The sequence below is a fragment of the Rhinichthys klamathensis genome, unplaced genomic scaffold (assembly GCF_029890125.1).
Source record: "Rhinichthys klamathensis goyatoka isolate OS25496 unplaced genomic scaffold, OSU_Roscu_1.1 h1tg000310l_1, whole genome shotgun sequence".
Lineage (NCBI taxonomy): Eukaryota > Metazoa > Chordata > Actinopteri > Cypriniformes > Leuciscidae > Rhinichthys > Rhinichthys klamathensis.
The window spans coordinates 168,681-184,806 of NW_026606828.1; the positions used below are offsets into that span (position 1 = coordinate 168,681).

General features: G+C 41.1%; 1 protein-coding gene across 1 annotated transcript; it reads right to left on the reverse strand.

Annotated features, from left to right (window-relative positions):
* Positions 1-5,851: 5,851 nt before the first annotated feature.
* Positions 5,852-8,967, reverse strand: etfbkmt (electron transfer flavoprotein subunit beta lysine methyltransferase). Its single transcript, XM_056270960.1, has 3 exons — positions 8,576-8,967; positions 8,338-8,468; positions 5,852-6,269 (listed from the first exon to the last, which is right to left on the reverse strand). Exons 1-3 carry the CDS (start codon positions 8,857-8,859, stop codon positions 5,914-5,916), a joined length of 771 nt encoding a protein of 256 aa, XP_056126935.1. The 5' UTR covers positions 8,860-8,967; the 3' UTR covers positions 5,852-5,913.
* Positions 8,968-16,126: the final 7,159 nt, after the last annotated feature.

Sequence of the window (16,126 nt, forward strand, 5' to 3'; positions counted from 1 at the left end):
CACATGGGTTCAATTTGATTCATGCGGCTGTCTTGAGTGTTTTATAAAAAAAAAAAAAAAAAAATATCATTGCATAAAGAACTACTTCTTCATCCCTCTGAAAATGTAAGGTGTTTTTATATTTATTTGTATTTTTTTATTTTTAACCAACTTATTTTTATAACTTAAACTGGTTAAATAAATTTTTGTAACATTTGTTATTATTCACTGAGTTATATATTTTATTTACAATCATAATTTAAAATAGAGATAAGTTCCTTGTATAGAACCTGTGTGTGTGTGTGTGTGTTTCAGGTATTCCCTGAGCAAAATTTGTCCCATGAGCATGAGCAAATATATTTATTTATATTTTTTGAAAATGTAAAAAACGCAGAAAGTTTTCTGTGAGGGTTGTGTTTAGGTGTACGGGACAGGATATACAGTTACAGTACAAAATCATTATGTCTATAGAAACCCCCATAAACATGCTGGTCTCTACACACACTGCTGTGACTGTCACACCATTTAGTCCCTAAAACAAACGTTTTTAAATTGGCCGTAACCTTTTGGGGGGATACGAAAAGGTCCTGTTTGTCACACTACGTTTGCGAATTTGCTTTGTTTTGCAAATATATTGAACCAGTTTACAACCGCAGGGGCATCCAAAGAATGCAGAATGTGTTGTCATTAGAAATCTGATGTGGGGTGCGCATCTGTTCCCCATGGGATTGCGCTGTGCGGTGATCTCATACCTGTGTCTCTGTCTCTATCTCTCTAAGAAACACTCAACTTTTCAACTTTTAAGATTTTCAACTTTCAACTTACTGCATTTTGTAAACCACACCATTCAACGCATTTCCAATGCCGCGTAAGGATCTAGGCATCTAGCTCTTTTTTCTTTTCTCATTTGTCTAGCTTCTTCTCTTCCTTCTCATGTAGTCTCCTCTCTTAATTGCAGTTCAATTTTTCGGTAGCCCTTTATTTTACAGTGGCCTTGTTACACGTTACATATAGTTACTATAGTAATAACTATAAAGTATCCGTAATTACTGTGTGTGTGTGATTCATCCTTAATTTCATTATTAGAAAACCTCTTTTTTCTCACTTCCACTGTCCCCAGAAATCCCCCTGAGATGGAATGCGGATGCAGCTGCATGTGGCACACAGACCCAAACTGATGTCAGAGCTCAAAAATAACCCTCATGACTAACATCATAACATGTCAAAGTTAAAAAATTAATCAATGGACATATTATACTCACGAGGTCATAGACATTCCAATTAGTCAATTGTCATACATCATTTTCATCCCCGGAGGATACCCAAGGTCAAAGGCGACACCGGGGTGGAGGGGTCAAGGTCATCGCTAGGGCACGACTTGGGTGGTCCGGGGGCGGGGCAAAAAAGGTCAAGAGGTCACCCCAGGTCAAGAGGTCACCACCAATCATAGGGTCATCAATCATTTTGACACATGCCGAATCTTAACACTACTCAGGATCTGTGCCAGATGCATGTTAACATTGTGATGGTTGACATGTTAAAAGTGTTTTCCAGGTAGAAAAGATGAATTGGCTTATGATTTTGAAATTCACTCTCTATCATACATAAAGAAAAAAAATGAGAGAAAAAACGAATTATGTATGTGTGATGGATTTTTAATAGATAAGATAGTAAACTATGTTTTAGAATTAACCATGTTTCTGACTCTAAAAATCTGACTGTAAGATTATCTAACCTTATGATAAACTTTTACCTGACTTCCCCTTTGGGTCTAATATTATGACTAACTCTTACCTGATTTCCCCTTCTAGATCTAACAATGGGGGGGCTTGCTTTACCAACTGAACCAATCATATTGATAGAAGGTGACATGTTAGTCACGCTGATCTTATTTTGATGTGTCTGTCTTTATCCTATAAAACCTGATGTAGGCCTATTCTTCTTTTTGGGTGAGATTCTCTGAGAATTGCTTGAGAACTCTCCCGGCCGTGATAAAAGCATTCAAGGGACATTTGCTGGAGTCTGTGTTTTATTGCAGCACGTTAGTAAAGGGAACAAGTTAGAGAATAGGATTAGCACCCAGCCGACGTCGATGTGTAGACACAGTAGGGTATAGGGTTAGACTCGGCCGACGTCGATGTGTAGATACGCTAGGGTATAGGGTTAGACTCGGCCGACGTCGAAGTGTAGGCGTTCTAGGTTATAGGGTTAGACTCGGCCGACGTCGATGTGTAGACGCACTAGGGTATAGGGTTAGACTCGGCCCGACGTCGAAGTGTAGGCGCGCTAGGGTATAGGGTTAGACTCGGCCCGACGTCGATGTGTAGACGCACTAGGGTATAGGGTTAGACTCGGCCGACGTCGATGTGTAGACGCACTAGGGTATAGGGTTAGACTCGGCCGACGTCGATGTGTAGGCGTTCTAGGTTACAGGGTTAGACTCGGCCGACGTCGATGTGTAGACGCACTAGGGTATAGGGTTAGACTCGGCGAACGTCGATGTGTAGACGCACTAGGGTATAGGGTTAGACTCGGCCGACGTCGAAGTGTAGACGCATTAAGGTATAGGGTTAGACTCGGCCGACGTCGATGTGTAGACGCACTAGGGTATAGGGTTAGACTCACCCGACGTCGATGTGTAGACGCACTAGGGTATAGGGTTAGACTCGGCCGACGTCGATGTGTAGACGCACTAGGGTATAGGGTTAGACTCGGCCGACGTCGATGTGTAGACGCACTAGGGTATAGGGTTAGACTCGGCCGACGTCAAAGTGTAGGCGCACTAGGGTATAGGGTTAGACTCGGCCGACGTCGAAGTGTAGACGCATTAAGGTATAGGGTTAGACTCGGCCGACGTCGATGTGTAGACGCACTAGGGTATAGGGTTAGACTCACCTGACGTCGATGTGTAGACGCACTAGGGTATAGGGTTAGACTCGGCCGACGTCGATGTGTAGACGCACTAGGGTATAGGGTTAGACTCGCCCGACGTCGATGTGTAGACGCACTAGGGTGTAGGGTTAGACTCGGCCGACGTCGAAGTGTAGGCGCGCTAGGTTATAGGGTTAGGCTCGGCCGACGTCGATGTGTAGACGCACTAAGGTATAGGGTTAGACTCGCCCGACATCGATGTGTAGACGCACTAGGGTGTAGGGTTAGACTCGGCCGACGTCGATGTGTAGACGCACTAGGGTGTAGGGTTAGACTCAGCCGATGTCGATGTGTAGACGCACTAGGGTACAGGGTTAGACTCGGCCGACGTCGATGTGTAGACGCACTAGGGTACAGGGTTAGACTCGGCCGACGTCGATGTGTAGACGCACTAGGGTGTGGGGTTAGACTCGGCCGACGTCGATGTGTAGACGCACTAGGGTGTAGGGTTAGACTCAGCCGACGTCGATGTGTAGACGCACTAGGGTGTAGGGTTAGACTCGGCCGACGTCGATGTGTAGACGCACTAAGGTATAGGGTTAGACTCGGCTGACGTCGATGTGTAGACGCACTAGGGTATAGGGTTAGACTCGGCCGACGTCGATGTGTAGACGCACTAGGGTATAGGGTTAGACTCGGCCGACGTCGATGTGTAGACGCACTAGGGTATAGGGTTAGACTCGGCCGACGTGTAGACGCATTAGGGTGTAGGGTTAGACTCGGCCGACGTCGATGTGTAGATGCACTAGGGTGTAGGGTTAGACTCGGCCGACGTCGATGTGTAGACGCACTAGGGTATAGGGTTAGACTCGGCCGACGTCGATGTGTAGATGCACTAGGGTGTAGGGTTAGACTCGGCCGACGTCGATGTGTAGACGCACTAGGGTATAGGGTTAGACTCGGCCGACGTCGATGTGTAGACGCACTAGGGTATAGGGTTAGACTCGGCCGACGTCGAAGTGTAGACGCACTAGGGTGTCGGGTTAGACTCGGCCGACGTCGATGTGTAGACGCACTAGGGTATAGGGTTAGACTCGGCCGACGTCGATGTGTAGACGCACTAGGGTATAGGGTTAGACTCGGCCGACGTTGATGTGTAGACGCACTAGGATATAGGGTTAGACTCGGCCGACGTCGATGTGTAGACGCACAAGGGTGTAGGGTTAGACTCGGCCGACGTCGATGTGTAGACGCACTAGGGTATAGGGTTAGACTCGGCCGACGTCGATATGTAGACGCACTAGGGTGTAGGGTTAGACTCGGCTGACGTCGATGTGTAGACGCACTAGGGTATAGGGTTAGACTCGGCCGACGTCGAAGTGTAGGCGCGCCAGGGTGTAGGGTTAGACTCGGCCGACGTCGATGTGTAGACGCACTAGGGTATAGGGTTAGACTCGGCCGACGTCGAAGTGTAGGCGCGCTAGGGTGTAGGGTTAGACTTGGCCGACGTCGATGTGTTGACGCACTAGGGTATAGGGTTAGACTCGGCCGACGTCGAAGTGTAGACGCACTAGGGTATAGGGTTAGACTCGGCCGACGTCGAAGTGTAGGCGCGCCAGGGTATAGGGTTAGACTCGGCCGACGTCGAAGTGTAGACGCACTAGGTTATAGGGTTAGACTTGGCCGACGTCGATGTGTTGACGCACTAGGGTATAGGGTTAGACTCGGCTGACGTCGAAGTGTAGGCACGCCAGGGTGTAGGGTTAGACTTGGCCGACGTCGATGTGTTGACGCACTAGGGTATAGGGTTAGACTCGGCCGACGTCGAAGTGTAGACGCACTAGGTTATAGGTTTAGACTCGGCCGACTTCGAAGTGTAGACGCGATAGGGTTAGACTCGGCCGACGTCGATGTGTAAACGCACTAGGGTATAGGGTTAGACTCGGCCGACGTCGAAGTGTAGGCGCGCCAGGGTATAGGGTTAGACTCGGCCGACGTCGAAGTGTAGGCGCGCCAGGGTGTAGGGTTAGACTTGGCCGACGTCGATGTGTTGACGCACTAGGGTATAGGGTTAGACTCGGCCGACGTCGAAGTGTAGACGCACTAGGTTATAGGGTTAGACTCGGCCGACGTCGATGTGTAGACGCACTAGGGTGTAGGGTTAGACTCGGCCGACGTCGAAGTGTAGACGCACTAGGGTGTAGGGTTAGACTCGGCCGACGTCGATGTGTAGACGCACTAGGGTATAGGGTTAGACTCGGCCGACGTCGAAGTGTAGGCGTGCCAGGGTGTAGGGTTAGACTTGGCCGACGTCGATGTGTTGACGCACTAGCGTATAGGGTTAGACTCGGCCCGACGTCGAAGTGTTGACGCACTAGGGTATAGAGTTAGACTCGGCCGACGTCGATGTGTAGACGCACTAGGGTATAGGGTTAGACTCGGCCGACGTCGATGTGTAGACGCACTAGGGTATAGGGTTAGACTCGGCCCGACGTCGAAGTGTAGACGCGATAGGGTTAGACTCGGCCGACGTCGATGTGTAGACGCACTAGGGTATAGGGTTAGACTTGGCCGACGTCGATGTGTAGACGCACTAGGGTATAGGGTTAGACTCGGCCGACGTCGATGTGTAGACGCACTAGGGTATAGGGTTAGACTCGGCCGACGTCGAAGTGTAGCCGCGATAGGGTATATTATAGGACGTAGTTAGGTTTAGGAAAAAATCTACCACATATGACAACCCCATATGTGAAAGAATTTTTTTAATTAATCATAACTAGCATTTCTTTGTCTTGCAGGCTTAACATTTGTATGTTTTTGAGAAGAAAATGTACCAACACTTTAGCCAAAGTTAGTGTGTTGAAATAAGGGAAACATAAGGACATGGCTAGATTTCTAAAAATAATAACCCATGACATTGAGTAATCAAAGAACTAACAAATTTGCTTTGCAAGTAACAGAGAAGGGAGCGGTAGCTGAATTTGCACAAAGAAACGTGCAAGTAATTTTTTTAAATTGATTTAATTATGTACATGGTTTACATACACATGAATGCATTAGCTGTTAAAGATTAGGTTTGTAGTTGTAGCACCACACTGTGCTACTTGTTAGTCCATAATTCTCCTCTTTAACTGAGTCTGGTAGCTCAAAGTAAGCCCGCTGATGTAATAATTTTCTAATGTCATGGCTTTCAAATTGAGCCCGTCCTGGGTCACCAATGAGCACATGTGTTCCATGTGTGCTTATACACGTCTGGAGCCACTCCTGCAGATGATCAGCCAGACCTTCATCATAGAACATGTCTCCTAGAAGAATGAGATCCCAGGCCTCAGGCTTTGAACCGATCATGTTTTCTGTCACACAAGGTAAAGGGTCCACGTTGTTCAGTTCACAGTTCATTTTTGTGGCAATGGCAGCAACTGCAATAACAAAATAAAGCACTTATTTTTATATTTTATATAAAAGCACTTTATATTTAATATTATAGAACTTTTGTTTGTCAGTCAGTGTGGTGTAACCACAATAAAAAATAATTATGACTGTGTAAAAGTATATGTGTGTGTGTGTGTGTATATATATATATATATACTGTATATATATGTTAGTGCTGTCAAATCAATTGATCACATCTAACATAAAAGTTTGTGTTTATATAATATATGTGTGTATATATTATATATATATATATATATATATGTGTGTGTGTGTGTATGCATGTCTGTGTATATATATATATAAATATGTGTGTATACTGTATACAGTATATTTACACAGATAAAAAAAAAAATATATATATATATATATATATATACACACATATATTATGTAAACAAACTTATGTTAGATGTTATATTTGACAGTACTATATATATATATATATATATATACACTCACGGCCACTTTATTAGGTACACCTGTCCAACTGCTCGTTAACACTTAATTTCTAAGCAGCCAATCACATGGCGGCAACTCAGTGCATTTAGGCATGTAGACATGGTCAAGACAATCTCCTGCAGTTCAAACCGAGCATCAGTATGGGGAAGAAAGGTGATTTGAGTGACTTTGAACGTGGCATGATTGTTGGTGCCAGAAGGGCTGGTCTGAGTATTTCAGAAACTGCTAATCTACTGGGATTTTCACGCACAACCATCTCTAGGGTTTACAGAGAATGGTCCGAAAAGAAAAAACATCCAGTGAGCGGCAGTTCTGTGGGCGGAAATGCCTTGTTGATGCCAGAGGTCAGAGGAGAATGGCCAGACTGGTTCGAGCTGATAGAAGGGCAACAGTGACTGAAATAACCACTCGTTACAACCGAGGTATGCAGCAAAGCATTTGTGAAGCCACAACACGCACAACCTTGAGGCGGATGGGCTACAACAGCAGAAGACTCCACCGGGTACCACTCATCTCCACAACAAATAGGAAAAAGAGGCTACAATTTGCAAGAGCTCACCAAAATTGAACAGTTGAAGAATGGAAAAATGTTGCCTGGTCTGATGAGTCTCGATTTCTGTTGAGACATTCAGATGTTAGAGTCACAATTTGGCGTAAACAGAATGAGAACATGGAACCATCATGCCTTGTTACCACTGTGCAGGCTGGTGGTGGTGGTGTAATGGTGTGGGGGATGTTTTCCTGGCACACTTTAGGCCCCTTAGTGCCAATTGGGCATCGTTTAAATGCCACGGCCTACCTGAGCATTGTTTCTGACCATGTCCATCCCTTTATGGCCACCATGTACCCATCCTCTGATGGCTACTTCCACCATGTCACAAAGCTCTAATCATTTCAAATTGGTTTCTTGAACATGACAATGAGTTCACTGTACTAAAATGGCCTCCACAGTCACCAGATCTCAACCCAATAGAGCATCTTTGGGATGTGGTGGAACGGGAGATTCGCATCATGGATGTGCAGCCGACAAATCTGCGGCAACTGTGTGATGCCATCATGTCAATATGGACCAAACTCCCTGAGGAATGCTTCCAGCACCTTGTTGAATCTATGCCACGAAGAATTGAGGCAGTTCTGAAGGCAAAAGGGGGTCCAACCCGTTACTAGCATGGGGTACCTAATAAAGTGGCCGGTGAGTGTATATATATGTGAGTGTGTGTGTCTGTGTGTTTGTTTAATTATTTAGAAGTACATCATGTATGTCTAAAGTTAAAGTATTTTAGCTATTTTCACTTAAAGGGTACCCCACTTACAATTTGTCAATAAAACAATTAATTTTGTTAAAAACTAAAACATTACATTTTAAATGTAATAATCATAAAAAGTATATCTATTTTTTAATTATTCATTTTGATAATTTAGGAATGTATCCAGAGATTGGGTTTTCTTTGAATTTGGCTTTGTTTGAAAATGACTAACTACAAGAATGTACATCTCTAAGGGTGCTTTAAGTCCAGTTGAATTCCACAAATCACAATGTGAATAGCTCTTCTTTTTTTAGGTACGATCGAGGTGCAGAAACACAAATCTCACTTGGATCAATGTCATTGGCCACCACATGGGAAGCTCCACTGAGTCTGGCTGCAATGGCTGATGCTCCACAACCACAGCCAAGATCCAGCACCTTCCTGCCTCCACACACCTCGGGGTTATTCAAGAGATACCTGACAAAACAGTTCACAGCAGCATCATCAATAAAAAACGACAAAAGAATGCAGGTAGACTGAGCGTATCTTATAGCGTTCATTATTTTTAATGACTTAAACGTTACCTAGCCAGCGCCTGTCCACCGGGCCAATATATTGCCCAGTACGGGTCAGGGAAAGGCCACAATTCAGGTTTCTCCGTCCAAAACCGGCAGGTGGGTGTGAACAGTCTTAAAGAAATCTCTGGGGTTAAACTTTGGCTGCTTACTACTTCTGTGTTGTCTATAATGAAGTTCTTTATATCGTCCTCTGATCTGACGTTGCTTACGTATAGACGCATTAAACAACACATTCCTCTTTGAAATGCAGTGTCCTGACCGCGGAACCACATGATTATTCCTCTGTACATGTTGTCAATGCTGAAACTAGTCAAATATCCTTGTAATGTTTACATTTCTTCTATCCGCATGTCTGTCACGCATGCGCAGACGCGCTTGACACTTGTGGGACGTCACTGAGCTGAGCGCTACTTGAAAAACTGTAACTATACTATACTAGATATAAACTATATATATATCTTTATAAAAATAAATAGTTATTATATATATATATATATAATAACTATTTATTTTAATTTTATTAATTTACTATTTATTTTTATAAAGATATATTAGAAGTTTTTGCGTAATATAAAAACACACATTCTACAAATGTTCAGTTGCTCAAACAACAATGACTTTAAGTTATCTTTTGGGTGCAATTCCTCAGCTAAATTTGATGTGCGATTAATTAAGCGACACATCGTGTAATTAAATAAATTTATTAAATTTTAACGCTTCCATATGGCAGAGGGACATTGGTGAAGAAATTGACTCAGAAAAATGGTGGTTTGTTGTAAATATATAAAAGAAGCAAGGGGGAAGTTCACTCAATATAAGATTCCACAGATACTAGCCCACATGATTTTTCAGGATGAAACTGATGTAAGACAATTTATGTTGGAAATGCCAGATGGAAACACCTCTACACAGTATTTGGGAATGTAGTCTTGTTAAACCATTCTGGAAACAAGTTATGGTAATTTTTTTTTTTTTTAGTTGCTTGTATTGCTCCAAAATATCTTTAACTCCTAAACTGTGTCTAGGTGACAAGTCTCAAATTTCAAAACGTGCATTTTATGGTATTATGGTATGTATTACAATGGCATGTTGTAGGATTATTTTGAGACACTGGAAAACAATGAAAGCCCCAGAATTTAAAGAGTGGGCCAGTGCAATGGTAGAAATGGCATCTTATGAATCTATGCTTAACCGACGATGTTAGAGAGGAGGGATTTTCTCCTTGGGAAGAATTCTGGACACATATTACAGTAAGGTCTCAAAATTAATAGATAACCACTTTGTGTTTTGTCTTGTTTTATTTCATGGTCAAACTGTGCCTTGTAGGAACCTGTAACCCTGTTTTTATCGTAATGTTGTTGTACTCCTGTCACCTATCAACCTTCCAAAAGAAGCAATAAAAAAACTTAAATTCAAAAAACAAAAATGTAAACGCTTGCCAGCCCTATAATATAAATAGATTATGTCGATTATGTCTCTTAAATAGATATTTCATCGTTGTTGACTGGTTACAGTGTTTTGACAGGTACATGCCATGGTAAATGTTCATCATCATCACACCTTGCAGAAATAGCCTCATGAGCTCACTAAATGATTATTCACTGAAGAGGTGGGTTGGACACACACTCTCTGTGTCCTGTATATGACAGTCTCCATAGATACCTGCTGTCAAGCTTTCTTTCAGCAGGAAAGTACTGAGTGTGCATATTGAAAAAACAAGGAGGAAAAACAACCTTAACCAAGGATACAAATAGGTATGCTATTCTGTTCTGATGATTATGTAATTGTAAATTAAAATAAACAGCATTAGTGGCACGTTAATCTCAATTAATAGTAGGTTACTATGCATATTTACTCTTAATAACATGCAAATTATGAATGAGTAAACACTATACCCTTTCTGCAACAGAGGCTGCTTGACTGTCAAGTTACCAAGTCTGAATGAAGATTATAGCAACAGATAAACATACAACATTGTTTCCATGTTGCTGTGCCACTCTGACGTGCTCTGTTCAAACTCTCTGGTTCGTGTGAAATTGTTTTGTATAAGGGCAGGACAATCTGCAGTTGAGTACACAGTATCTCAACTCACTTTCCAGAGCTCTCATGAATATGGCCAATTGGAGAGGAGATGGACGAAGCCTTTCACCTTCAGATTTCTGGAATGACCAGGAATGGGACGCTGAACTGGGCCGTAGATCTTTCCGACACACTCTTAGGTCTCTAAGTCCCCTCGCTCTCTCGGATCTTGACTTTTGGGATAGTAGATCACTTTTTAAAGCTCGGGTATGTACAAACTGAAGCTATGGGGATGAAAATATATATTTTTTCTTCCCATATTCTTCTTTTATGTAATTTTAACAAACATTTCCCTTCCTTCAGAAATCTCCAGCATGGAGCTGTATGGGCTTACCTGGATTGACTCTCCGCCCAAAAATCAGCACCAGGTTAGTGCTTCAAAGTCACCATGAAATCAAAATGGACAGTTCTTCATTTTGTATGGAATATTGCAGTATTTGTTATAAATGATTTGTCTGTACACACATAATTTTTTTTATTCATGCGCCCTCATAATCTTTAATCAAAATAACTTCTCCCTCGTGCAGCGTCATCTCTTCTCTTCTATGATGACGTGTTTACTGGCATGAGTGCGGGTAAAGGGACTCCCTCGTTTCATTCAAACTCAGTTATTCGACTGTATTTACTGTAAATTGAAAAACATAGTAATAGTAGGCCTAAGGTAATTTTGTTGAACTGTTTGGCTTGTTGCTAGAATGAGTGTTTTGTACACTATAATATATTAAAAGATAACAGGTAAGATTTTGAAATGTTTTTTCTCAAATCAACATTTCATGTCTCCGTCCTTATTTATCTGGTGAAAAGCTGTCTATTAAGTGATATGACTGTGCATTATGTCCTAAAGTTGGCATAAAATGGACATTTCTCACATTCCTGCTGTACATTTTGAGTTGTTTTGGTGGGAACACACCTCCAGTACACAGGGGGGCGATAGTCACCTACAAATGGCTGTCATTCAAAAAATGGCATGAAATTGAGGTTGCGATTGTCTTTTCTTCCCTATTGTCATGTATATCGCTTGTATACTGAAACGGCTTCTCGAACATGAAAGATTGTAGGTCAGGACTTGATTTTGTTCATTGAGAATTGATTGGATGGTTGTGGTTTGCTATTTGTGGATCACATGTGACAGGTTGTCCCGCCCTCACGCCAGTAAACACATCATCAGAGAAGAGATGACGCTGCAAGAGGGAGGGCAAGTTATTTTGATTGAAGATTATAAAGGCAGGTGATTAAAAAAAAAAAAAAAAGTACCAGTATGGCAGGGTCAAAGCTGCTTGCTAGAAACTGTTTTTCTTTGTGGACGCTTTGCGTTTAATGAGCTAATAAAATATTTCAACTCAAATCAATATTTTGTGTCTAATTATAATTTACTTATGTGGCAAGTAGCCGTAAAGTGGGATAATGTACATCGAGCCGGTTGTTATCTCAAAAATAAAATGATATGGCTGGATGTACATTATCCCTTACTTTTGTCGCATACTTAGTGTTCTCTCTGTATCAGCACTCTTGGCAGTGAGAAGCAAACGGGCTCTTTGGGCATGACGAGATGGTCATCTGCATCTCGCTTGGCTCCAGAAGGAGCTCCACGGTCTCACTCTTCTTCTGAGGACTTTGAGCTCGGAGCTGCCCTGGAGGAAAGCAGCATGAGGAGGGCAGAGCTCATCCAGAGGCTCAGAGAGGCCAAAGGTCACTTGGACACACAGACAGACCTTTTGAAAACCAAAGGGTCTCAGCTTCAACAAAACCAGCACATCTCAAACCTTCTGGAGATGAAGCACAAGGTATGGATATCTTGCTTCCTCACCAACTGAAGCTGTTTGAAATCAACTGATTTTTTTTTTTTTTTACAATTGTGTTTTGTTTGATATTGGTTTGATTAGCTGAAAAAAGGAAAGATATATCAAAGTCTGCTGTTGCATTCAAGGAACACTCATCCCTGTTGATTTTCCTGCCTCAGCAATTGTCTGAAGCAGTGAGTGTTCTTGAACAAGACAAGGAAGCTGCAGAACTGAGCCGCTTTGAGGAGAGCCGCCGTCGAGGGGAATTACACGACAAGTGAGTTATACAGTCTTTGCACCTTGAATGGAATCCATACATGATGTAAAAAGTACACTAAACTAACATTAAACATGCATTACTAATTAGCACTACAAAGTATTTCATTTATGCACATAAAAAACTACCGTTCAAAAGGTTGGGGTTGGTAAGATTTTTTTAACGGTTTTAAAAGAAGTCTCTTATGCTCACCAAAGCTGCATTTATTTGATCAAAAATACAATAAATATATTATTACAATTTAATATAACTGTTTTCTGTCTTAATACATTTGAAAATGTAATTTATTCCTGTGATGCAATGCTGAATTTTAAGCATCATTACTCCAGTCTTCAGTGTCACATGATCCTTCAGAAATCATTCTAATTATGCTGTATTTGTGCAAATTTACTTTTAGGGTACTTCAAAAGAACAGCGTTTATTTAAAATAGAAATCTTTTGTAAGATTATAAATGTCTTTACTGTCACTTTGAACAATTTAATGCATGTATGGGCTGAATAAAAGTATTATTTGTTTAAAAAAAAAAAAACGCCATTAATTGTGACATTAATTGATCATGCAGCTTTGTACAGACACGCTAATTTTTATTTAACTTTTCACTCATTGCTATGCTGATAGTATAAATTGCAATGGACATTTGTGTATTAAAGGTACACTATGTAACTTTTGGCCCTCTAGCGGTTAAAAAACAGATGCATGCATTCTGCCGAAGAACATTGTTTTGGTTGTGCTTCGGCTCTGTGTGACTGTGCTGATGAATATGGTGATCCTACTGCTTATTAAATATTTATTTATAGCTTAAGAGATTTAACCAGTTTAGATGTAAAGGATCTCAATCTGACTAGCTGAAGACGTTACTGTCGCTATACCCATTAATAGACACAGTACTGAATTTTGTTTTATTACGAGCTTTGCCGCGTTTTCTTTTTTGCCTGCAGACTCTCCTCTGTTCGCTGCTTGTTTAAAATAGATGATTCCCTGGAGGTTTGAGATTAACGTGCTTCATGTCAAACTTTCTCGCTTGTTGTGTCAACTAGCCACATGCCACTCCTTTTCTCTATTTACGGATATGACTGTGATGTATGTGTGCAATTTCCTGCGAAATCCATCCCGACAGGTCTACAATATAAACACTTCTAATAGGCTTACCATAGTGAATCAGTGTAAGACAAAAGCACGTTTTGGAAGATGGATTGATGATGTATTGACTCATTATTCAAATGTTGTTAATTTTGAACAAAAAAAAAGTGACAAATGTAGACCACACTGCATATTTCTGCATTGATATGTTGATTTACTCTATGTAAACTAAGAGTTGTGCAGCTTGAATTGGACATTTTGAAGATGAGATCGAACCTAGAGAGAAGGACTCCACCCACATCCCCAAACCCACCCCAAACTCTGCCTGCTACAAAAGACCAAGCCCTCAGAGAGGTAGAGCTCATTATGTGTGACTTAAAACACATTTTACAGGATCACAATAAGAATTGCAAAAGTACATGAGAAAATGTCATCTCAATCAACTAAGAAGGTTTTGTATGCTGGTGCTTCCTTCAGGGACAGAGGGAGGTGGAGAATGAGATAAAGAAGCTCAGAGAAGCTCTCAGAAAGGCAGAGGAGAAAACAGGGGACCTGGAATACGAGAACGACAGTGCATTGAGACGGCTCCATTCTTCTGAAGAGGTTAAACATTCATTCAAAGTATGTTAAAGGGATAGTTCACCCAAAAATGAAAACTCTGTCATCATTTACTCACCCTCATGTCGTTCCAAACTTGTATGACTTTCTCATGGAACACTGATGCAATGAGGAGATCCAGTCAGATGATAAGATTTTATAATTCAATTTGTATTTCTTAGCAGGAGATAATGAAATAATAAATGAGAAATAATAATATTTGATCCATAATCAGGAGTTAAAGTTTAATAAAGAAACATAACATGAACAGTTAAAATCCCTTATAATATTTCTAAATAAAATCTAAGTCACACTCTAAGTATAATATTCTTGCCTAAAGAAAAGCAAAGTTGTCGAGAGCTCTCTTTCTGTAAGATCGATCGCAAAAAGAGCAAAAGTCCAAAGTATAGACTGACCTGTACAGAAATCTCTCTCTCTCTCTCTCTTATGCAGTTAACTTAGCGGAACAAAGCCCAGTTCCTCTTTTCATTGTATATTGAAGCAAAGCAGCCCCACGGGACACAGCTACAAGATTAAACATATCTGGCTTTGATGGTTTCGCACCCTGGGGTGAGAGTACACAGAGATGTACATGAATTACCTGTAGCAGATCTATACAGGTGGAGCTGGGGAGGTGGAGGGTTTCTGAAAGTGCTCAGCAACTGCTACAGCTAATGCTGTCTACAGTAAGTATTTATAGGTTGAGCAGCGAGTTCATTGGCTACTGATACAGCAGGAACCAATCAGCTGTGCCCTAAAGAGAATGATGTGATTGTAAGCAGACTGAGTTAAGGACATATCAGCCTTTGCCATTCAGAGTTTCATTACAGAATTTTGTATTAAAAACATTTTTGTTAATTGAAATAAAATAAAATATAAATATAAGATGAAAAACCTAAAACTAAACAAAAATGACAAATGCTGAAAAATGAGAAATCAATTAAACCATTAATAGTAATATGAAAAAATATATAAATAATGGTGACAAAATTACTAAAATTAAAATGAATTTGAAATAGTATATAAATAATACTAGAATAACTGATCCAAAACAACTCTTTTATGACAAAAAACTTCTTCATAAATGTTCTTTTTGTGTTCGACAGAAGAACGAAAGTCATTCAGGTTTGGAACAACATGAAAGTGAGTAATCTATGACAGAATTATCATTTTTGGTGAACTGTTGCTTTAAAATTTGGTCATTGTGATTAAAGTTAACATAAATGCACAAAAATGTTATTAAGATTAGATCTAATAAGTATGCAAACGTTCACCTAGGGTAAGCAAGAGGCAATAAAGCAAGCAGAAGAGTTGGAACAAAGACTGAGCATCTCCGTCCAGACCCAGGCAGAGCTAGAGGACCAGCTGAATGAGTCCCGCAGCCGCCTGGGGCAAATGGAGCTGGTACAAGCAAAAAAGCTGTGCTACACTCTCTAATTTTTCATTATGACATGACCCAATACTGTCAGATTAACTATTATCTCTCTTCCTCAGGAAAAAGACCTGTTTTCCACTGAGACAAAGAGACTAGATGACAATCTGAATGACTTAAAGGTCAAACTATCTGGAGCTTTAATGGACAAAGACCGTCTTGTCCAGGTCTGATATTACATTTCACATTAACTTACATTGGACATTAAGTGGCAACTCAACACAATATCATTTTTTTATTACACATTACATTTATCATATCCATTTACCATTGATTCTCCCCTGCTGTACTTGACCATTTCTGGGTCGTA

Bases quoted from the DNA above. Each gene is read 5' to 3' on its own strand.
- etfbkmt (XM_056270960.1), bottom strand. From the start codon at position 8,859: ATGTACAGAGGAATAATCATGTGGTTCCGCGGTCAGGACACTGCATTT. The intron at 8,469-8,575 runs GTAACGTTTAAG...CTGTTTTGTCAG, and splicing joins GGTGGACAGGCGCTGGCTAG to GTATCTCTTGAATAACCCCG. The intron at 6,270-8,337 runs GTGAGATTTGTG...TTGTTATTGCAG, and splicing joins GGCCAATGACATTGATCCAA to TTGCTGCCATTGCCACAAAA.